General features: G+C 48.8%; 1 protein-coding gene across 4 annotated transcripts in view; it reads right to left on the reverse strand.

Annotated features, from left to right (window-relative positions):
- LOC119437562 (organic cation transporter protein-like) overlaps positions 1-24,646 on the reverse strand; it is a 271,629-nt gene that overhangs the window by 65,577 nt on the left and 181,406 nt on the right. Inside the window, exons 9-11 of one of the 4 annotated variants that reach the window (XM_037704569.2) lie at positions 19,454-19,638; positions 8,656-8,795; positions 3,153-3,351 (exon numbers count right to left, since the gene is read on the reverse strand). In XM_037704569.2, the coding sequence (XP_037560497.1) occupies positions 3,288-3,351; positions 8,656-8,795; positions 19,454-19,638 (389 nt within the window). In that variant the 3' untranslated portion in view covers positions 3,153-3,287. Of the gene's footprint in view, positions 1-3,048; positions 3,352-8,655; positions 8,796-19,453; positions 19,639-24,646 lie in introns of those variants that run through there. The other 3 variants (XM_049660704.1, XM_049660702.1, XM_049660703.1) reach the window with 3 other exon arrangements.

The raw sequence follows: 24,646 nt of genomic DNA on the forward strand, positions 1-24,646 counted from the left end.
AGATGATGAAGGTGAACGATAGATGCAACCGACTATTAGGTTTTTCTTATCTTGTGAAAAAAATTAATCATGAAATTCGACCCAAACAGATTCGCAGTTCGCCACATTGAGTGTCAAGTCAAATCGCCTATGGAAACGCAACTCGGAGGATACAAAAATAGCAGCACCACCATGATTACTGTTATCACGGTGGCAATATTCAGAAGAGTACGAAGGGAAGCTATACAAATTATTGTGAGATGCGCAGAGCCAGGTTTCACTAACACAAATAACACAGAAGTTATGACGGGTAGAAGATAAAAATTTGTAATGCCATCCATTTTTTTTTTTGCAGACTGCGCGCATTGAAATGGATTAGTGAACGACAGGGCAATGAAAAATAAGCCTCAAGTTCTTCAGGTAAAAAGTACGAAGCCATTGGATACAACTTAAAGACTGAAAATTAGAAGGCTTATGCAAGGTTAGGTAATAATAGATAGATCAGAAGCGATGCGAAATACCCGACTGTCGGGAGATTTCCGCACCTTGATCTGACAATTTTCGGTCCAGATGAACTGCCAACCTTTTTCCTTCTTTAAAGCAAGCGCCTTGGAAAACAGACGCTTATTGTCTGGCGATAGATGCTCATTGACGAATATCGCCCAAGGTAAATATACCTGGTAGCGAAGCTTCCATAGAAGCCCATACGTTCAAAACATGGTTGCTTACCGGCGGTTCATGGGGCTTAGCGCCATCTGTGTGAGGAGGGAACACTTCCGGCGGAAGTAAAAATAATTTGACGTCATATCCGTCAAAAACAGAGGTGACGTCATTTTGTTCTCATAGCCGCGAAGTTTGTTTTTGGAGGCCTGCCATTAGAGCTGTATATTCAAATGCCCCGCCATTCGCCTTCATGGGCGTTCCGAGTTTTCAGCGCGAAAAGCGATGCCGGAAAAGATCAGCCGTACGGGTGTCGAAATCGCGTCGCTGCACAGAACATACTTTCTTTGGAGGCCGACGAACACTTTGGGCGTAGATTGCGTAGAGTGCTCGTCCTTTCGTCGGACGCCAAGCCCGTCGGCCAGCGCTGTTGCACGAAAACAACTAAAGTAAACAAGTATCTGACGGTCGCAACTCACTACTTTTGACTGCACAGGTTAAGAGACAATAAAACTACCCGCGTCACCTAATTCAGACAAACGTCGACATGCAACACAACACAACATGTGAGGGGGGCGTATTGTAACAGGTGAACTTTACGAGCGCGCCTTTCCACGCACTCCTAGAGTTGCATGGCATTGCAAGTGATAGCGGCGTCAACGCCCGCCGCTATCGATGGGCGCTCTCACGGTGGGCCCTGAAAAAAGGTATATATTGATAATGATCTAGTCAAATACAGTTGTATCTTTTCTCGCCATGCATATATAAAATGAATTAGGAATTTTATTTTCGTTGAATGAATCTAACTGCGTCTCGCTTTAATTTAAAAACGCTTTTTTTCTTTCCCAGTGTTTATTCTCTCCAAACATAGTCGCGCTTCAATCGCTGCTCCCATAACCACCCTTGCTGATGTCGGTGACAGTTGGTTCTGAACCGCTTTTCGCCCGAAGCTTCGCGACCTATGTGGATCGACCTTGTATCGCCTGCGTGTTCTCTCCTGAAAACCCTACTCTCAGGGTATTCACTCGGGCCCTTCGCGCCTTCTTCATGAATTCAGTCTTTTTTGTTCGAGAGCAAAACCGCACGATTATATTCTTGTGACCAGACCTTGCTGGTACGCGATGCACTGTGTCGACATCAGTGGCTGAGACTGTACAGTTGATTTTGTTGCCGATGGCAGTCAGGATTGCGGTACAATCCTCTCCCTGGGTGTAGGGCACCCCCTTTATTTCCAAGTTATTTAATCTTGAGTATTGCTCAAGGTCAGCGACTTTCCCTTTGAAGGGCCTCGTTTTCTGCTTTGAGAGCGCGGTTTGCCGCAGACAGCTCAAGCTGTTGAGATCGGGCTGACTCGACTACATCGTTTAGAAGCTTTACGCTGTCGTCCATGCGACCAACTTCAGTTCTCATTGCACCGATGTCTAAGCCTGTGTCTTGAAGCCTAGTTTGTATACTAACAACAAGCCGGTCGACTAATTCGTTCAACCTATGCTTGAATATAGCTTCTAACTCGTCCATTCGCTTACAGAGTTCAGCATTTGTCGGCATTGCGAGGATGGCTAAATAGTTAACACAATGTGAGTACAGGAGCAGGGAAAAACGATAGCAGCAACAACAGTAGCAGCAGCAGTTGCAGGATTGACAAATTCTAAAAAAAAATATCAGAAATAGAAGCAACCAACCTGTGAAACCAAGGAAGTTTGCTTAGTTGCGTGCTGGCGAATGCAACTGCTGCTGCTACAGCAGTGATGCTCTCGCTGGGACGGCTTTTATGGCAGGAATCCGGGCTGCGTAGAACGCAGCTTGGGGGTGGCTTCAGTGGAGTGCGCGTCGAGACCAGCACGGTAGTCAGTGCCGCGCAAGCACGTGTAGGATGCACGGGTGAACAGCCAGGTAGTCACCACAGCTATCTGTGAAACCAAGGAAGTTTGCTTAGTTGTGTGCTTGCGAATGTAACTGCTGCTGTGTACGGCTACCGTAAGTCACCAGTGATAAATTGCCGACGCTAAATCAATATCCACTGCTCTCAATTACTTATTCGGACAGTGGCGCTCTGTGTGGAACCGTCGACCCCACAATTTTCGACCGATTTGGTATTGTGCTTAGATACGCGGTGGAGACGACAGCGATATGGTCGCCGTTCCTGGCCGTCTTCTATTCTTCTATAGAATACCGGCTTAGAAGAAGCAGGTTCTCTTGGTTGATACCTTGTGACAGCCTTTTATGGCGCATGGTGGGCGCCTAATACCTCCAAGAAATTTTGCTGACATTTACAAACCAGCCTACCAAGCAACACGGCTAGCATAATACTGTAGGTGCACTCTTCGACCTATAGCTAAATTTGGTGTCGACAACCGAAGATACAAATTCCAAGAAGTCTGCCGAGATACAAAATGTCTTTGTTACTGGCTCTGCGGACGAGGGCTAGGCAGCATACTCGTCACAGGCATTCACGTTCCATTTTTTTCTCAGGGGTTTCTTCAAGATATAGGAAACTTTCAAAGGCAGTTGGGTTGCGCAACGCGGATATACTTTATTTTCCACTCTGCACTGCCACAACCTGTTGTGGTGACAATGTGACACATAATCGTCACCGCGCACAATGATGCCTCGTAGAGCGGACGTTGGCACAGCGCCTTTCGCAGTGTTCACGCAGCGGTACTTGTCAGCTTGTACTCCACCAGCGGCTTTGGTGTCTTGGGTAATTTCTTTCTGCAAGAGAAACAAGCAACGCTTTATTTCCTATTTTTTTCATGAATTAGACTCGCTTTGTTGATGTCGCTGATTGCAAAAAGAAAGACGATGTTCTAACTATGCTTGTCAAATAATATAAAATTGCCCAGCCTTCGAACTCGACAGCTTCCGTCTTGTTTCTACTTGCAAGCTGGCCTTCTCAACTGTGCCAAATCCAGCTATGATCGCAGGATCACACGATAACAGGTTCGACAAAACAGTCTGCATTGGCACGCAACAGACGCCTGATAATAAAACAATATGCCATCTGGAAAGTCTTCGTCGAAATAAAAGAATGAGGGCATATACAGGGGAACACGTACGAAACATTTCGAGATATTTTGTGATCCCATAGCCCAGCGTACTGTGGTTTCATTGAGAACGTCTGCTACAGAAAAGTGTGATTTATGCAGTCTATATTAGGATGATATCTAGTTTCCATCTCTAGATGAACCGCTTACGTAATCTGATGTTATATGTTTCATAATTATATGTATTTTGGTCTAATCAGAAATAATGGTTAAGCATTCACTGATGCAACGTATTATTGACACGCACATGTTTTTAACGAGTGCTGATTCATAGACGAGTTGATAATTCATAATGGGCTGGGAGGCGCTAAAAGGCGCGGACATTGAGACACCCACACATCAGTTCCCGCAAAAAGAATGTACGCGAGAAAGGATAGAAACAAAAGCCATGAACGGTGACGGCTTCATGTATGTCAGTACATAGTCTGTTTTTTTTTTATCGCAACAACTCAGCAGTAACACGAGCACTGAGCGTCACGTGGCCTTGTAAGCATGTGCAGCGCTCAGCGATTGAAGCGCGATCTCGGACAACATGGCGGCAGGAACTTTTTTGCGCCACCGGTAGGCGCTGATCACACTGAGATGATGCATTCTTGTGTCAAATGAAAGCGAAAAGCTTTCTGATGCAACTGCATTGGGCCCCCTCAGCGATCACCCAGCTCTCACCAGTGGTGCAACAAGCGGCGGCCGCCATGCTGTCCGATATCGCGTTTCAATCGCTGAGCACTGTACGCTCTTGCAATTTTTCAATAATACCGTGCGAGCGTCGACCACACGGCGGGTCAGCGCACTTGTAGCGGTGAGGGGAGGCGGGGTCGGCAACTCTATGCGAGCACGCACAAGGTGATTTCTAGTTCGAATGTATTCTGGTACGATCTTTGCTTCAGGATTGCCCCTCGCCGCTAAACGACCACTGACACGCAGCGCGGTCTATTGTTAAGAATTGCAAGGGTGTGCCCTTGAAAATGTTTATTGTCGCGCCAGCGTCGATGCTATGCGCAAGCGCACAGAGTACTCTTCAGTGCGAGCGTCGTCGGTTGTGCTTTTTCACGTTTTGCCGCTAACCGTTCTCACGCGAACCATAACTTTTCTCACTCTTTCGTTTCAGTGGAAGACCGGTCAGGCGGGCGCGCTGTATGGGATTACGTCACCTGTGTTCTGTCACAATTGCTTTATCTAAAGAGGCCATTTAGTCGGATAGTGCTCGCTCCACGAACACTGGTGTATTCTAGAATCGACATGAGCGCCATCAACGGCTGTGTAACCTGCGATGAGACAAATGTATAAATGGTGGACGGGCTCCCACCTGGCCATGCATTCAACGACCGCTGACCGTGCTAGTCACCTCGCTGTCGCCAAGTGAAGCCTCGCGTTCTCCGCTCAAGTTCGTTAAGATTTCGAGTCTTTCATTTGCTTTTTCTGCTATAGCGCTTCTAGCTCAGCGCCCATCATTCTCCTTTCTAATTTACTCTTCTTCATTCAAAGTATAAATTGCTCAGCAAAAAATGTCAGATTGGATTCTTTTAATTATTTTGTTTTAAAGCACGTGCACAAATGAAGAGAGGTAAACAAGGAAAGAAGGCGGCTGGTAGCTGCCACGGAAAAGGGCACAACACCTGTCTGCTACGCCGAGAAGTAGCGTCCTATCGCGTGTGACGTCAGCTGGGGAACTTAGCATGTCGATGGACCTGTCCGGCTCGACTTTTTAACACCGCGTGAGTCTGCAAGTTTGCGTAAGTGTACGGTATATGCGGTGAAGGGGTGGCGCAAAATGGAGCGGTTGTTGCGCTTTCTTTTTCCCACGAGGTAATTCCTATTTGCGCAGCTCTCACTTCGATGCATAGTCATTTCAGCCACAAAATTCCCCACAATAATTACTGAATGGAATTGCGATCGCCCAGACGCCATGGGAATGATGGTACTAGGTGTACAGCAGGGAGGGCCCGTGACTGATGCTTCCCTTCTAGACGTAGCCAGGTGGCGCCACTTCAGCAGGTAAAAAGTAAGAGACGTTTTGAGCATTGGTGGAAACAAAGCAGCGAAGAGATTGATACGAGCGGATCTGTTACAGACATAGGTAGCGGGACAAGGTAGACAAGTTTTAAGGTAGCGAACAAAGATTAAAGAGCTCTATAAAAAATGCTACAATGAAAAGCATCTATAGCATACCCGAGTAACTCAAACAGGCTAGGTGACTACTCGTTACCGCCCCGTTTCAAAGGGGATTCCAATAAAATACTACATCTCCTGGCGTCTTACGACGGCCGCCCGGTGCCTACTGACTGCTTCTGATAAAAAAATATCGTAATAAAAAAAGTAAAACCAGAATCGACATAGTTTAACATTGATTGCGGTTTTACGTCACGGGCTCTATAGGCAAAACACGTAACCTGATCTCAGTTCCCTTCCAGCCGTGCAATGGGTAGGAATGGGAGGACTGCAGAAGAACAGCGCGCCTACGAAGAACACCGTCGTGAACCGAAGCGAGAATGTGCACGGCGACGGCGGGCGGCACACAATACGGACGAAGATCGTGCCGCAAGCGCCAAGCGCATGCACCCTTGGCTGGATCACCCCTACGGACTCCACTCCCATCGTAATTGTAGGTGATTTCAATATAGACGTGGCTCAGCCAGACGGAAAGTGGTTCGTGGCGTTTCTCTTAGAAAGGTTCGGCATTCAATGTTACACAAACATCAGTTTGCCCACGATGCGTCATCGGTAGTGCATAGACCTCGATACAGCTCTGCTGGTCATCCACCTTCACAGAGTGGAATGCCACTGAATTTTTTATTTCTTTTTTTACAGCGTAAGCTGTCACGGGCTCAATACAGTATCCGTTTCGGTTGGTGATGTTGTCCGCCGCCGCCGGTGTCCATCGCAGCTATCGCCAGGAATGAGACGAAAAAGTTCCCGCCGGGATCGAACTGCGCGGGAGTCAGCCATTGCGCCGCGCCAGCGGAAATATGCCCTCTAAAGGCGTCCTAGCACGCGAGGAGTCATACGATATGAGATGCGTGCCGCGTAGCGTCAATGCTTTCACCGTTTGCACTGCAGTTGCATATTATTGCACCAGGTGGCACGCCGTGTAGCAGTTGCATCGTATCGTGCCACTTCCCACGCGACGTGAGATGCGCGCCGCGTAGCATTGATACGCGCAAACGTTGCATTGCCGTTGCGTTGTATTCCACCAGGTGTCGCGACATGCTGCAGTTAGCAGTTGTGTCGTATCGGGCCACGTGTTAAGGGGTGTGACGTGTGTGCGGCGTACTCTCGATGCCTGTGTTTGCTCTTCGGTACACGATATGGCGCCTCCCCACTAGGTACGAACCGCTGCTGAAGAAGCGAATCGTAGAGCTACGCACGCGGCTGCAACCAGGCAACCTCGGGCTCAACAGACCGCTGTGCGGAGAGCAGCACAATGCTGCAGCATGCCGCCTACGCCGGACAGACAGACAGTTCAGTTCATTCTTGTGAAAACGACGCAGAGACTTCGCCGCGAAGACCCTCTAGTGCGCGCTGCCGAAAATGCGGCCCGACAGCTTCGCCGCGCAGACCCCCAAGTACTTGCATTTACCGTCTTCAAGCAGTTTACGACGTTCTCCTATGAAGCCGCTCTTCCAGCTTACGTTGTGACGGGCTGCGTTTGCCACGCAGGCCTTTGACCTTCTTTATTCAACTATATCGGCACTCCAGGCGAATTTTCGCCATCCTCGTCGTCATCACTGTGATGTTCCCAATAAAGTCCAAGTGCGATGAGGTCGCGCCCCGTGCGCCGTATGCTGCGTGTGCGAGGGAAAGCGTGCGAGGGTCAGGTGAGAAGGATGGTGGCTTGCTGTGCACCGTCTTCGCGCGCTCCAAATGTTGGAGGCCACGTGATCAAGCGCGCGCTAGGGTAGGAGAGCGCAATTCTTATATTCTACCTCTACCGTGGCTACGCATGGCCATTCGCGTGGCTGAGTGCATACGCGGTCGGCGCGCCGTGTCTTGCAGGTAATCTGCTGCGGGCTCAAAGGCTAAAGGCGAGCCGAGGTGGCTGTTGGCTTCCTGCGCGCCTTGTGTTGGAAGTCGCGTTTTCTCAAGTTTCGGAGGCGCCGTGAAGGGAGAGGCAGCACGAAGCGTTCACTTCCCCGCTGCCGGCGCTCTTCCAGCGCTGTGATAGCGAGTATTCGCGGCCATCGAGTGAGATCTGTTCATGCTTGCCCGTGAGTGCGTGACATCATGCTTGTTAACTTAATTTAGTAAGCGAATGTTTACTGCACTTTATACGGCCGATAAAGCTTCAACCCTTATATCATGTAGCTGTCCAATACGTTTCTATTGCTGTCAATGCTTTGCCTTTCGGGCGAAACTGCGACTTTTTCTCTGGAGCTGTTCCTTTCCACAAAGTTAATTTTCAGTGTAATAGCAAATATTCTCTAATTAGGCATGCTATCCTTTCCTGATGAATTAGAAATGTTTTGGCTTTTGTTACTTATCTAGGAAACTACCTACAAAAGTAGAACGTAGTGAACGAATAAGTAAATACACGGGTACCTGCGTGGAACTGGCCACACTACGTACACACATGCACACCAACGAAACTAAAATATAGAGCACTCAGAATACCATGCGAAGTGCAAGTGCGCTTCTTAGAAGCGAATATACAGGCGAAAGTCTAATGATCTGTGTATTTTCATTAAAGCAGTTAGCAACATTGCACAACTAAGAACGTTCTGCATTTTTTCTGTTTTCCTTTTCATGACACGTATAACATTATATGGTAAGAAACTTTCGTATTCCACATTGTTTTTTTCTTTATTCTTTTGACACTGCTTTGTTGTTTACTACGCACCATATATTGTACCACTCCCCTCTATAACGCGTATTGCCCTGAGAGTATGACAAATGAATAAAAATATATGCAATAAATGTTCGGAGTGGTGAACCTTTTGTCAACGTATCCTCGTGTTATAGAACACAACCAGCATACCTGTCTAGGCTCTCTGCCTCGTGGAAGGTGTCAGGCAGTGGCTTGTTCAGTGTTTCAGGCAAGAGGAGACTGATTCCAGCCGAGATCAGCAGAAACAGCGCCGGGAACACGAACTGAACGGCCGGATCTGTGACTTCAGCCTGCGCGTATCCGCCGTTGAGACGAGCGAGCAGCGAATGATAGAATGAAGCAAATGCCAACCTTCTCATAGCAGTACTATATTCATAATGTATTAGCACTTGTTGCCGCAATGCCATCAAGGAGAAAACAATAAGAACAAAACAAAATTGTCATATTCTGCTACTGGCTATCGGCAAGCTACCGAAACGACTGCACGCAGAAACAACGGCAATTCTTGTTTTTGTTGGCGTGAGTGCCATTTGAAAGCCACTACCAATGCAACGTTCTTAATCTGTCAGTTCTTGTAGCATATACATTTCACCTTCACAGCTAACCCCACTACAGCCATTGTCGTAGGTACAATACATATATATTTTACGCACACAGACAGCGACAGGTTTTAGTTTTACAGCGGAGCTTTAAAGTCGAGCGTGGTGCATGCGCAGCGATGTTCGCAACATAGCCAAGTCGGGAAAGGGGCAACTGTATAGCGAGAGGGAAGAGAGTGTGGCGAGGGGGAGGAGGGAGGTAAGTGGAGAGAAGGACCGGCGGCACAGGTGGCAGGGCGGAGTTGAGCGGAAGCGGAGCGAATGCACAGCCGCGCAGAGCGCACGTGGTATGACGTTAGTAATGATGTCAGCGCTCCCTGGTAACAGGCGCGCTCTCACATCTGCGGGCCTCTTTCTCGCCCTGGACTTACTCGACGTAGCGCAATGGCGAAGCCGAACGCTAGAACATCACTAAACCTTGAACTCCATCAAACCTTGCTTAGCTTTGATCCTGCTTAGCTAAAGCACGCTTTTCTTCGCTTAGCTTTGCACAACTTTGATGAGGCTTCCCCTCAGCTCCGCTGGTCATTAGCGTTTGCGATAGCAAAGCCATGCGTAATTTTTTTACAGCCATGTCACATCTACCATTCGTTGCTCAATCAACAACTCATTATTACTTGATTGACGCTGTTTGACCGTAGGTAGCCCATGCACCTACATATCGTCATCATTAGTAGGCGTGGCGCTGAATGGCGAAGCAACTGTGCAGACCACTAGCACTGCCTTGCCCCGAGAACAGCCGGCGAGTGCCACTTATAGAAGGCCACGGATGCAGTGCCGATGCCCCGAAGCCTCGAGTTGTGTACTCGCAGCGCGCTGCTACGGAACCGAGTAGGTGCGACAGGACGCTGAACGACATTCAAGGAACAAGGGGGCGATGGCCCGGCTCCTTGTTTGCTTTGCTTTATTTGTCTTTCCAAGAAAGAAAGGAGCGGTCACAAAAAGCTACTGCAATGAGTAGCTTGACGGGGTGACAGCCCCCTTAGAATGACAGCAACGGACAGTGCGTAGGACAAATATAAGAAATGAATAAGATCGGAGAAAATGAAAAAAAAAACAATATATACACAGGAATAATTATACATGTTGGTAGAAGATTGTCAAACATTAGGATAACAGGAACCTGATGTAAACAGTTTGAGCTACATTAAACAAATTATGAAATAAGGCAACATAGAGAAAAAGCGGGAACATTGGAAGGATTGGTGCAAATACACAGTCGAATGAAATCAAGTAATCTTATAGAAAATTTACAAGAACAAGTCACGAAGCTCTTGTCATGTTATGTTCGCAATTTCAACACCATTTTGTTGTTGTAACCGGTTCAACAGTGAAGGTAGCTGGTATCGGAACATCCGTTTACCATAGTTAGTACGATTTCGTGCTACCTCCCACTGTTCCGGATTACGTGTGTTATATGCAACTGCATTAATCTTAAGATTGGCTATGTTTTGCAAAGCGTTGTCCTGTTTTCTTGTACATAATTTGTAGTGGCGGAAAAGCCTGTATATATTCGTAAAGTGATGGAACATTTATTATGCGTAGTTTCGCAAACAATTCAGCTGTATGGGACAAGTAGGGCATCTTACAAGTTAATCTAATAATTCACTTTTGCAGTAAAAACAATTTCGTAATATTAGCATTTGTGGTTGTGCCCCACACAAGAGCACCATGGTTCAGAGTGGAAGAGAATAGCGCGTTATAAAAAAGTAGATTTGTGTTAACCGGAAACACTGCACAATTTCGCTGCAGGAATCCAATAGTACGTGAAAGTTTTTTAACCAGGAAATCAACGTGTGCATCCCACGACATGGTGGCAGAAAAATAGACGCCTAGAGTTTTAAAGGACTGAACGTATTCAAGCGATATACCATTAATAAATAGCGGATGCATGGGGCACATCTTATGACGCGGATGAAACATCAAAGCTTTCGTTTTTGCGACATTTAAACCCAGATGGTTTTGTGGGAACCATTCCTGAATTGATTCAGGAGCCGTGTTTGCATGATTTACTAAATCAACAGCTGAGCGACCAGAGAAGAAAATGCTCGGGTCGTAACGTACTTTACCGTCTCATCAACGCTGACGATGTCGTTGATGTATAAAAAGCATAAAAATGGGCCCATGATGCTGCCTTGAGGTACACCTAAATTAATTTGTCTTGAGGAAGATGTATGTCCGTTAATTTCTACATATTGTGAGCGGTGTCGTAGGTACGGTGATATTAAGGAGTGTGCGTTACCCCTAATACCATAGTGATTAAGCTTTTGGAGAAGAATGTGATGACTAAGGCTATCAAAAGCCTTTGTGAAGTCTAAAAACACACCTAAAACTAGGTTGTGATTTTCTAAGTTTTCAAGTATGTACTCTTTTTGTGCAAGAAGTGCTAGTTCAGTTGATTTATTTTTTTGGAAACCATATTGTACTGGGTTACTTCGGGTTCTTCGCCTTATTAGAACTGATATGCACTTTTAGAAAGATATCATTCTGCCGCTACTATTTCAGCTTCATTAGTTCGAACACGTCCGCATGTGTCCCAAGTGAGACTTAAGCGGCCCGTAATTATAGCACTGTTCCCAGGAAATTAGTGCTCGCGTGTAAGATGCTTGCGTACTTAGGTTACACTTGATGCGCGAGTGATCATTTCTGTAGCGTAACAGCCTCAAGTCAGCATTGGGATTATAAATGTATGTAGTACCTACAGGTCACATTTCTATCACCTGTAACCAATACGTGCTTGCTGAACGCGATGCGAAGCACGTGATCGGTCTTACTTGGAAAACGCATTATCGCACAGCCAAAACAAGTGTCGAGCTTTAGCTTTAGGAAGAGGATCTATTGGCTGGTTTACATTTATTACAAGTGGTGTTATTAGCCTGGCAGTCTGGGCTAGCGATCGCTCCGCTCGTTCAACTCTTTCACCGTTCAGGAACCACATGGATATGAATTCAGTGTCACGTATATATGCGAGCAGAAGGCGTGATACCGTCTTCAGGGGAAAAACATTTGTTGCGCACACGCGTTTGTAAATACTCTTGTTTGTAGGTTGGCAAGTACAGTCTTCCTCTCGGCACTGAAGCGCCGGCAAGACTAAGCAATATTCCATGTCGCCAATCTCCTGACGTTCTGTGCATGGTTGTGGAGGTACCGCACCCAAGCTGCAGTCCAAGCCGATCTTGTTCTTACTTCGTAAATTAGAGTGGCTTTCGGTAGGTTCAGCTCCTTCACTGCACCCGGCTCACTCATTTTATTGTACACGAGCTTACGCGCGCAAGGCTTACATGGTTCGGCTGGAAACAAAGAAACATGGGGACCCTTCCGCTCATATTGGTCTCAAGATTCGCGCGGGAGCTGCCGGGAATCGGTCCAGAGATTGCTTGAGCATTTATTTTTATTCAATAATGTTTCATCGCCTTTAAAATGACGACCAGCAGTTAATGATAATGTCGCCATTGATTCAGGTTAAACATACAAAGTTCTTAGCAAGGGCAGCTATTAGGCTGTACTTGGTCACTGCTACCGAAAGTGTATTAAGTGGAAACGACATTACCTGGTGTGTCGCGCTACGTTCCGTCGTTTTGTCTTTTGCCCTTTATTTGCCAGAAACTGCGTTTCCTTCTCGTTATGCTGGCGTGGAGCTCTGCAGTAACTACGCCCCAGTGCGTTGACTGTCTTGCTGGTGAGCATATGAGAGCTTGTGACGGACATGCAGTGCCTCCCTCCCGAAAATTCCTCAATATGGCGTCTTCGGCATGAAGCGAAATAGATGATGATGATGAAAATGTATTTATTGTAGGATGGCTCGAAGACCTATTATGTGGAATAGGAAGGGGAGAGGGAAGGCGAAATTAGAGCCGTCCTAGAAGCTGCGTGTCCTTGGCGAAACCCAAGAGCGAGTCCAGAATGACCCTGTCGGAATCCGCCAATCCAGTTGCCGGCCTAATCCACTCCTCGTAGAACGACACTTGCACCGCCCTCAGGTGGTGGTCCCGCTTCTTAGCGTAGCGCTGACACTCCCAAAACAAATGGGCTGCGGATGGTCGCGTGGCCACGCCGCAGTCAGGACACCTGTGCGGCTCCTGGGGTGCTTCTTCGTCCTCCGAGGCTGTCGAGGGGCCAGGTTCCTGCGACGGAAGGGGGCCAGGAAAAGGGAAAGGAGGACGTCTCTCCCTGCGTGTCCGGTACTGCCGCCACCGCTCTAGCACGTCCGGTGTAAGGACGAAGCCGGAACGGAGCCTATGCAGCAGCACCTGCCCCGACCTGGGAAGACCCACGGGAAGTGGGTTTGGGTCTGGCGGGACACTCGCACGGAGTTTCCTCTTGCGTCGGTTGGCTGCTACTCTCAGAGCTCTGTCTGGGTCATACGGTGGTCCTTTTGTCGTGCTAGTTGTGCTGGCGCTGAGGGTCTCTGAAGGATCCCGGGAGATGACGCGGTTGGAAAGAAGGGCGCGCGCCGCCTCATGGGCTCTCTCATTTCCCTCGATGCACTGGTGACCAGGGATCCAATGAAGTGTTGCAGTGACTCCGCAGACCTCTGCACGCCTGAAGGCCTGCTTGACCAATATAACTTCTGATGAGGCTGTGTGGCGAGACTTGCAAGCATGCAGCGCATATTGGAAGTCTGTGTATATATGGATGTGTTTTGCATGCGCGTTGCTTGAGACCTGGTCTACTGCCCAGCCTATCGCCCGGAGTTCAAGTTCAGTTGGGTCGTCGGCATCAGCAGTTATGAACGTAGAATGTGTCGCACAAGAACCGACTACGTGGTAGGCGACTGCTCCCTCACTGGTGCGTGGGTCGAAAGCTGCGTCAGTGTACACTTGTTCTTGGCTTGGTGGAGCATCTGCCAGACTCTGCGCATGACGCGCAGCAAATGCTGCTCGACGGTGCGCATGTTGTGCGCCCATGTTTCGGGGCGTTGTGTTGGTGTAGTGTCGCCGACAGCAATGTCATCCCAAGGTGGAATTTCCGATGGCAGTTGGGGTAAAGTTGATATGTCCTTTCCCATGTAGGCCAGTAGTGCCCTGCCTTGTCTGGTGTGCTTCAGGCGCTCCTCGTGGCCTGCCTTCGATGCTTCGATGGTTGCGCGGAGGGTAGGCAACTTCGCATATCGATGCAGCTCCTCGACACGTGTGTGCTTCGAGAGCCCTGTGATGATGCGAAAAGCTGCTCTGTGGAGTACCTCTAGCTTTGTCCAGTGCCGAGCAAGCAGGTCATAACAGCGTGCTCCGTAAATCGCTCGGGATGTCAGCAGAGCACTCACAAGTTTTCGGCATACGTCGGTACCAGCACCACCCATGCGGAAGCAGATCCGTTTTATGAGGTGCATAGTCTTGTGCCACGTCCTGCGAAGGTCAGCGAGCCACGCATCCGCTGTGCCTGTGTGGTCAATAGGTATCCCGAGAACGCGCACTGGTTTTTCCGATCGCTGCAGTGTTTCGCCTCCGAGAGTGAGGGCAGCTTCATCTTGCGCTGAGCCTCGGATCACCACGTGCGTTGTCTTCTCTGGAGATGGCCGCATACCAGTTTGTGGAAGGTAGTGGTCAATAACGTCAAGTGCCGTCTGCAGGGTCTCTTGCTGATTGTGAATCGGTCGTGACGCAGTCCATAACGCGATGTCATCTGCGTAAATGGTGAAGCCCAGTTCAGTAATAGCCTCTAGTCGCTGAGCCAGGCCTATGATAGTCAAATTAAAGAGCAGGGGTGACAGTATGGAGCCTTGCGGGACTCCCACCATGTTTGGGTAAACCTTCCCGACGTCTCCGTCTACCCGTACGGAAAAAGTGCGATCTTGAAGGAAAGAGCGCACAAAGTTGAGTGGGCGGCCTGTGATTCCGTGCCTCTCTGCTGCTTCGATGATGGCCTCATGCGTCACAGTGTCAAACGCTTTCGGGAGGTCCACCGCCACGAGGATGCTCGGATGACGATTTCCTCGACCGACCGTCTTTCGACGCAGTACACCTTCCTTCACAAGCAGGAGGCTGTCATGGGTGCCTAGGTTTGGTCGAAACCCTGTCTGTGCTGGATGGAAGCGACCCTCTGTTTCTAGAAAGTGAGATATGCGCGTCAGGGCCATTCGCTCCGCCAGCTTACACGTAGTAAGTGTGAACGATACTGGGCGCATGTTAGACAGTACATCTGGCTCTTTGTTTGGTTTCGGTATGGGTGTGACGATCCAATGCTTCCATTCTGCTGGGATTTCACCGTTGACCCACACTGCATTAATCTCATCGAGAAGTTGCTTCTTTGCGTATTCTTCAAGATTCCGCAGAGCCACCCACGTCACACCGTCATGGCCTAGTGCGCTACGCGCGTTTATAGAAGAAAGTGCCTGTTCGAGCTCGAAGAGCAAGAATGGGGCCTGGAGGCCCTCGTCGGTCACTGGCTGCGTTTTCTGGTAAATGTCGGCGTTCGGGGACCCCGACGGTTGGGGAAAGAACGTCTTCGCGGCATCATCTTGGAGCTGGATGACTGACTGGCCAGTTTTGAGCAAGACGTTTGAAATAGCACTGCGTGTTTTGCGCTGACCTGTCATAGCCTTGAACGTGTACCACACCTTATGGAGGCCAGTTCTTTCACTGAATGATGAGCAGTGCTGGCTCCAACGTTCCCGATACAGGCACTTGGCGTATCTTCTAGCGACGGCAGTGCGACGTCGAAGTTGCACACGGTCGCGATGTAGTCGGCCATTCTCTACGTACGTCAACTGTGCTCGGTTGCGCGCATCCCAAAGGTTTAGCATGTGTATGTCCGGCGCCGGTGCATCAGCTCTTACCTCTGTCTCAGTAGTGGTCATTCGCAGGGCGTGCGACGCCCGCTCTCGTACGGATGCAGTCTTGGGTTGCTCTGCAAATGCTCTTCTGTAGGCATCCCACCTGATCGTGTGCACAGTGCGGCCGGCCGCACATTTTCGTCCCATGTTCAAAGTAATCCACAGTGGATAGTGATCGCTGCCCCAAGCGTCTGGGTCACATCGCCAGTCTTTCACGTAGTCTGGTGTGGACAACGTTAGGTCCGGGGTCGTGTTACGCTGTCCACTATGCAGCGCGGCTCGGGTGGGGTAGTCGGTGTCATTTGCGAGCACTAAGTCAGTTGTCTCCGTGGCATCTACGAGTGCCGTTCCCCGGGGCGTGTGATAATCATAGCCCCACTGCGGATGCTTGGCGTTGAAATCGCCACCTATCAGGAAGTCGTCGTTTGGGTAACATCTGCGCAAAGCGCGAATCCATGTGAACGAACCGCGTGTGCGGGAGCTAACTTCCGGGCGCATGTCTACCGATACCAGTACTACATTGCGCTTTGCGATCTTGCAACGGACAGCTACCACTTCCTGCACTGCAGTCGAATACTTAGACGTGTCAATCTGTGTTTGCGGAATGTCTGTGCGCACCGCTTGTCCCCGTATCACAAATTCGTCGGCTGCACCGGCGATACAAGTTGGGCTGCTTGGTTCGATGCCGTTTCCTGTTTCGATGCTCTATTGACGGTTGGTAATAACCATTGAACTTTCGTAGTGTCTGATCTGTGCCATTGGTCTCTTGAAGTAGAAGCGCAAGAGGGTGGCCGACACAGTCAAACAAGAGGTTCAGTTCCACCGCACAGGTTCCCAGCCCCCGACAGTTCCACTGTAGCACGTGCGGAGTGGGACCGTCGAGAGCTGTACGCGAAGCTGGGTGGCTACTGACGCGAGGCGAAAAGCTGCTGGAGCGAGCCATATTGTCGCTGGAAGTGCTGCTCCTGCGCTTGGAGGAGGATGCAAAATTTGTTGTACCAGCAGAGCCAGATCCGTCCGCTGTGTTATGGTAGTAGAGGCTGGTTTTTGCATTTTGGTCGGTTCCTGCGGATTACATGGCTGCTGCTGCCGCTTGGAGCGAAGCCGTTCTAGTAGAGCTGCATGCCTTTTTTCATTCTCTTCTAACTTCCGCCGCAGTTCGGCGTTCTGTCGTGCGAGTTCTGCGACCTCAGCTTCAGCACTATTATTCGATGGGTCGACTAGCTGCGATGGTGAAGGTGGCATCGGGGTGGTATAATGCGAAACGTTCGCCGGCTTGGAAGCACTTGGTCAAGTTTGCTTGAGTGCTGCTGCGTAGCTGAGGTTGGAGCCGCTTCCTCTCGCAGTCGGTTGTGCGCAGTTCTTTCAAACAATCTCGTTCACTGCTTCCTTTAAGGTAAGTGGCTGCGTTGAGACGTTCTCGTCCTCAAGTCGGTGCTGCGTCGATTTAACGTCATGGGGCTGGACAGTTGTGCGGAGGCTTCTCGATCGGTGCACGCCATGCCTTTTACGACGAGAGCGGCGCCGTGAGCGGGGCCGTGAGCGGATTTTCTTAGCGAGGTTTGCGTCAGACTTCAGTTTCGCTGGACACTTTGGGTCTGTAGCCGTGTGACCTTCTTCTTCACAGTTGCGGCATTTGGGCGTTGTCTGTTTGCATTCATCGCGAGCACTGCTTCCTTCGTGTGTCTTGCCGCATGTAGGGCATACTGCTTCGTTCGGACAGACATCCTTTTTATGACCAAAGCGATGACATCGTTTACACACAATGCTTTTAGGTTCGTAATTGAAACCCGGGGGATGCGGCCGCAGTAAACGACGGTGTTAGGGGGTTGGCGTCCTTCAAATGTCAGCAAACATGTCCCACGCTTTCCCATTGGGCGCGCGTCAAGGATACTTCGGTGCTCACAGGTCAGTGCTGCCCGGAGTTCAGTCTTCGTTTCATTGCAGTCGACGTTGTATATCACGCCTCGGCACATGTCTCGGCCGGGTGCCTGATAGACTTGTAATGGTATCTGCTCGCGGTTCACGTCAAGTTGCGAAAGCTTGAGAAGCCCGTCAGCTTGCCTCTTGTCGTAAACGAGCAATCTTATGGTGTTAGATGCTGGTTGTAACGCGTACGTCAAAGGTCTGGTGTTGACGGCAGCGGATGTGGCCGTCACGGAGTTGCGGTGGAGGTCCTTGCTTGATACAGTCGTGAGCGCCACATTTACCCGTGGTTTCACGACTAGCACGAAAGCTTCTGGTAGTGTTTCCTTTTCGGGCCGTGTTTGGTTGTGCTTACGCTGTTGCACTTTCCACGCTCCTCCGTCGCCGTAATCGTCGAACGCGTCCTGGGAGAAGCCTCCGGCGTCTCTACTGGCCTCCAGCTTCTCAGCTGAGGATGCGTAAGAAAACAGTTCTTGAGACGCGGGCGGTGCGGTCTCTTTTTGTCGTGGCGTTGTCACATCAGATTGTTGGCTTGAAGACGTCGGTAGTGCTTGCGTTTGCATGTTGTCTTCGTCGCTGGAAAGGGCGGACGCATCTTCGTAGGCCGATGACGTGAAAGAGTCGCGCCGCGTTCGTTTCGATACCGTGCTGGCCGTCGTTGACAGGCTTGCAGAGCGGTCTCTTTCACGACGGTGGCGGCTGCGGCTGCGTTCGTTCAGTTCCCGATTGTTCTTTCGTCTCTGGCGTTCGCGTCTATGTTGTTGGTCAGTGGTAGCATGCTCACATCGTTCTTCATGGGCCTCAGCAGAGCGTCCGATGGTAGACGCTCCTGGAACGCCTTCGGGACGCTGCGTAGTCGCTTCGTTGCTCAATTCTTGGGCTGACGCCGTCAAAGGTGATGGTCCCGGTTGTTGTTCATGGTCAACAGATGGTGGTAGCTTCGATGACCCGGGCTCGGCCATCAATGCCGCCGTGGCCATGCATTAGGCTTAGCAAGGCCACCCGCTGGTGCGAGAAAGCGGCCGTAAAACGGTCAACTAGCAACGCACCTTTCCGAGGCTTGTCTCGACGCGTGGCCGATGCAACAGCGAAGAAGAGGATGTGCGACAGCAGGAGGTGAAAACGCGAACAGCTCGCGTAACAGTCGAAGAGAGTCGGAGCGCCAGGAGCATACGTGCGCTCGCATCCGAACCGGAAGTTGACCTCCCAAGCGAAATAGATAGATTTAAATGGAGTAGCTGCGGTATCTTCGGGCTCTGAATACCTGCTATAAACTCTCAACGACAAATAGAATGAATGTCAGGTCGTTGACGGCTTGGAATTCACTGAAGAATTCATACCTGTAATAACACATTTCAGGGCTTGTCCGCTCTCGCACTGCGTGTCCAGACGTAGGCCTGCTCGAGTGCGCGGAAGCCGTCCAAACCAATGTCCACTCAGGGCACACAAAAATGTTCTTGTCACACTTACGACACATAAAAGCCGTTATCGCTTTTACATTTGATCGGCATCCCGCAGACTAACGCACACTAATGCGCCTCCTTCGAGAGCTGTTATACTGGATAACGTAAGCGGCCATTTTTGTGCGTGAGCCCAGGCGTTGCATTTATGTAAACGGCACTGATCGCGTAGCGAGAGAAACAACCCTCACCAGGTCCCGGAGGAAAGGCGCCACCATGGCACCGCAGCGTGAGCAGGTGAGCACGCAGGCGAAGCCGAAGCTGCGGGCTGACGTGGGGAACACCTCGAGCGCCATGATCCACTTGATGAAGCCCGCGTTCAGCACCAGGAACCGCACCAGCACGTTGGAGCCGATCTTTACCCAGCTAGGACTGTCTGCAAGGCGGTGAGGGAGGATATAACTGTTAGTGGGGAGCGAAGAAGGGCATTTCTACTGATTAAATACTGCCTATCTGACACTAGATCAAAGCAGGAATAACACCTAAATAATAACACCTAAACACCTAAATAATAAACTACAAGGATATATGTTAACAATGTTACATAGAATACTGGTTTGAACAATGATGCGTGGATTCCAGAAATGACTTTAGAAGCTACAGGTTATACAGTGATACATTCATATATATCAACAACCGTGAACAGGGCAATCGCGGCATATTTAAAAATATAAGATGAGTAGGTTTAGATAAGTACAATGCAGGGGGTACAAAATACTACATACGCTACACATGGCAATACAACAGAATTAATGAGTTGTACAAATAATGAGTTATTTAGTGGAAGTTACAGCTTCAGGCATAATGTGACTTAGTCGTGCAGTGCAAGTATATTTCCTCGAGTATTGTTGTGAACTGGTTTAGCGAAGATGTGTTAGCTTATTACAATAAGGGATTGTATTATTACAATCCCTTATTGCTGTCGGAAAGTACGAATATTTCAAGCAGTTAGAATGATGCGTGTATTCAGTGAGTGTCAAAGAGTGCTTGTTACGTGTTGGCCTTGCTGAAGGTATAGAAATGTACCAAGTAGTGTCCATATTTACGTGGTTGTGAAGCTGGCACATTAATTTCAATCGTGCTAATTTCGCTCTATTGTCAAGGCTAGGAACGCCAGCCCTTTTTAGTAATTCGGTGGGTGAGTCTGAAAGTTCATATTTGTTAAAATAAACCTAACCGCTTTTCTTTGGATGCGTTCTAGTTTATTAATGTTATGTGTCGTCTGTGGGAACCATGCAATGTTAGCATATTCCAGAACTGTTCTAACGAATGTTTTGAAGGCTAGGAGTTTGGTTTCAGGATAAGTAATTAAGGCGACACCTCCAGAAGGGTACGACGGCTACTTCATTCTAAACTGAAAATACAGAGGATACAGCATAAGTGTCACGATTGACTTGCTCTAACCTAATTTTAGGGCCAGCAGCGTGGACTCTTGTCAGTGTTCTTCATTCCGACTCAGGATTAAGCGTGGCGCTAATGTGAACACGGCTACTTCAGGTACTGGATAAACATGTATTTGACGCTGCAGGTGCATACGCCACTTCGACACCACTGGGCTTACTGCTAGTGATGTCTGTTAAATAGGCACTCGCCCTCGTGAACGGGATGCCAGACACAGTCACGACATCGCCGACAGTTGCAGATTCAACATGCGCACTCAAATATATAGCGTGAAACAAAAACACACTGTCGCCAGCGTTCCCTTTCCCCGACTTGCTGCGCTAGGCGCAATTGGTGCGGCGGTTGAAAAACTCATGACGCATATAATCTTGCGCAATCCTCATCAGGATATGCATCTCTTGAAGACGCTGATAAATTTTTCAGTGGTTATGTCTTCGACCAACTCCAAATGCACGGTCCTATACGGGGTGGCCATTTTTAAGTTTTACGAAGTTTTCAAGAATTGCCTGAGGCAGACAGCATATTTTTTTTTCCTTGAGCTGCATTAACAAAACAGACGCACAAGCAATTTAACCATATATTCAACTATATTCAACAAAGATTCACAAATTCACTTTTTAATTAATTACTTTACGGCCCATATTGCTATTTACGCATTGTAGCCGGTGAGTTTGCAGGACGTTTACACTTCAAATGAATTTCCAGGATGACATCAGTTTCGAGATATTATTTCCCAAAGTATGGGACGAAATACATGGGCGTTCCAGTTACTTTTGTGCTTCAATTGATAAAAGAGCGTTTTGTAAAAAAAAGTTAATACTACAACAGTGCGTTCTTAAGGCGAGTTTGATGGCGAATATCTCTGAAATCGTGTCATTCTGGAAATTTATCCCTAGTGAATGCGACTTGCAAACTCGCCGGCTACAATTCTTAAACTGCAATATGTGCCGTAATTTTACCAATTAGGAGTTAATGAGTGATTTTTAATTAGTTAAATATGTGTTTCGATTTATCGTGCAAGTAATGGCCGCCTGAATAATCCAGCTCAAGGACTAGAATTATGTTATCCGAAGGAGGCGATGTTCAAAAATTTTGTAAAACTTACAAATGATCACCCCGCATGGCGCAAGTGAGCAGTGCAGTACAGGCATGGCCTTCACCGCTGTTTTTGGACGGAGCAGTGGGCCTGCAAAGTCAATAGGGGCGGCGTAGCATTTCTACTGCGATCTCTAGGTACCTGAACGGCTGAACTGTTTTGCCTACATGCGGGAACAGACCAGATATGAAGGCATCGTTTTCTTGACTAGCCGTCTGGCATGTGGGATGCAAAATAGTCCCCGAATTTGTGTCCGGCTGTCTCTGATGCCGCCATTAAGGACTTTCATGTGAGCTTGCGGGGTAGTAAAGTATCTGAGCCACTGAGTATCCGCCCTGCAGGTGTTCCCCAACGTTGTCGTCTAGATGCTTCTTCAAGGCCCAACCGTCGTTGCTCCGTCGTGCACACCCAGTATTGTGTACACTGGGATTTCACGCTAATGATAGGCCTGCAGCGATTACGACACAACCGCGCACCCACCACGGTAGCTTAGTGGTTGTGGCGTTTAACGTTATCGTCCGAACAATAAAAGAAGAATCTTTCGCTCAACAAAACGGTCTAACAACTCATGCGCACGGAACAAATATTATACTGCGGAAAACGTTGAAAACACTATATTGAATTGTGGCGTTTTATGTGCCAAAACCATGATTTGATTGTGGAGCACGCCGTAGTGGGGAACGACTCTGATATAATTTTAACCGCCTCGGGTTCTTTAACGTGCACATAACTTTATATACACGAGTGTCCTAGCATTTTGCTGCCACCGAAATGCGGCCGCCGTGGCTGGGTGGAATGTCGTAAAGCCGTAAAGCCCTTGGATCTTCTCAAAGTGGCCAAAGGCTTTGATAGAGCATCCGTTCTCAATCGGCGTTTGGGCCCAGCCATGCCCTTTGATAATATATGGCTTTGATACGACGATAACAGCTTTCGCAGTTGCCGGGGTATTCTGCGTTTGTTCGCGCAAAGGGAAAGGAGCGAACGGCTTTTGAAGAGACGCCCAACTCCCGGATTGGCTGCCTAATGTCACACTGCTTCTTAATGCAACACCGCTTGTAGGGCTGGCGCAAATAAATATTTTTCTCTTGTAATAAACCAGGAGGCGCTGCTGGCACTTGTCGCTACTTTTCAAAATCCAGGGGCTTTACGACGTCGAGCTCAGCAGCACATCGATAAGTTCACTGCCTAACAAAGAAAAACGTTTTTTCTTTCACGAGCACTGTCGGTTATCTCGCGAAATAAGGCCTCACAATAGACTATTATATCTGATACCTCCCAACCAACCATTGGTTTTGTTTGATGAACAGAACGTCAAATTCCAAATCGCGAAACCGCTGAGCAACTTAACTGCGTACCGTACTCACTTTTGACAGCCGAATTCCTGTTAATATTTGACCTCTCATTCCTTATCTCGATCATACAGTCATGCCTGACATCACTGTTTGTCTCAACGGCCTGCGCAACTAATTGATTCATCAAAACGTACACCTTCTTCTGGTGCCGCAAGAATGCCGAAAAACACCAAACTGTAAGCATTGATCCTTATCATCACGAGTGGTTCCGGAAAACGGGAGAGTGCGCCAGATTGTTCTGGTCCCCCAAAAGGTCCTCCAGATTTGTGCAGCAGATTTCGCTCACTAGTGTTCTTTCTAAACTAATGGAACATGTTCACTCTCAGATTGTAAACGCTTTAGTGTGCTATAGCTTTTTCCATCCAGCTCACCACGACTCGCGTGAACATCTTTCGTGCGACAGCCAACTATAGCTTTGATTCAAGTTCCAGTCTCGACCTAAACATACCTTTTCCTGTGAAAGGTGGGAATTCGGCCTTGTGGGTGCGACATGCTTTAATTAAAGTACAACAAACAGAGACAAACTACAACACATGTACATTTGTTGTACCCTCCGTCGGTCCCTGTTTTTTGCGCTTCCTTGCACTGCCTTGTCTTCAGTTACGAAAACGCACTTTACTAATTTCCACCCCCACGCCTACTGCTAAAACATTCTCGTCTCAACATTAATGACTTGTTTCTCGACAGGATACGCAGCATTCTTAGTAATCGGCAGCAATTTGTATATGCTAAAACACGATCAACACGATCTCCTATTCTTTCCGGCGTAGCACAATTAAGGCACAGTTCTCTGATCCCTATTTCTTTTTAATTTACATTAATGAACTTCTGACAACTCTTCTAATATTCGCTTGTTCGCAGACGACTGTTGTTGGGTTTCAAGTTGTCTGTAGGTTCCATCCCACCGCTGTCAACGAGAAGTTGCTGCGACTCGGGTCCGAGCGGTCATTACGGGTTTTACGTGGCTGGTGATGTGCCAAGTGCCGGGCGATCAAGAGGTCCGGGGCGACGTCCAAGAGATGCAAAAAGGGTTCATTTATAACATTTACATTTTGAGAGTTTACGAGCACGAACGAGCACAGGAGGTCCGCTTTTTAAGCACTTCATTTTCCCCCTTTCTCTCGTAGGGGGAATTCACTGTTGCTCTCGACCAATCACAATCGCCGGAGCGTTTACAAAATCCCGCCTCTGACGTTGCACCGTTTCGCCGGATTACGCCTCCAAGGTTGCGCAACCGCCCCCGCATACGGGCAACCGCTTGGCGACTTGGGAACATCAATTCGATGGCGGTCCCACGGAAATTCTCGTCGTTGGCCCTTAGGCCCGGATTCTGAAACACTCCTTTCCTTACTAAGGACGTCTTACACGCTGTAGGGCGACCTGGCGTCAATTCTGGAACGTCCCTTATTAAGGGGCACTAAGTTAGGGCCTCCTTGGTGCTTCCTCGCGCTTAGGGAGCCGGCATGCTACCTTTATGCTTCCTAACCGCGCTCCTCTACCTGAACGCATGCTTCTCCGCAGGACTTTGCACGCGG

This window comes from Dermacentor silvarum, chromosome 1 (genome assembly GCF_013339745.2).
Source record: "Dermacentor silvarum isolate Dsil-2018 chromosome 1, BIME_Dsil_1.4, whole genome shotgun sequence".
NCBI lineage: Eukaryota > Metazoa > Arthropoda > Arachnida > Ixodida > Ixodidae > Dermacentor > Dermacentor silvarum.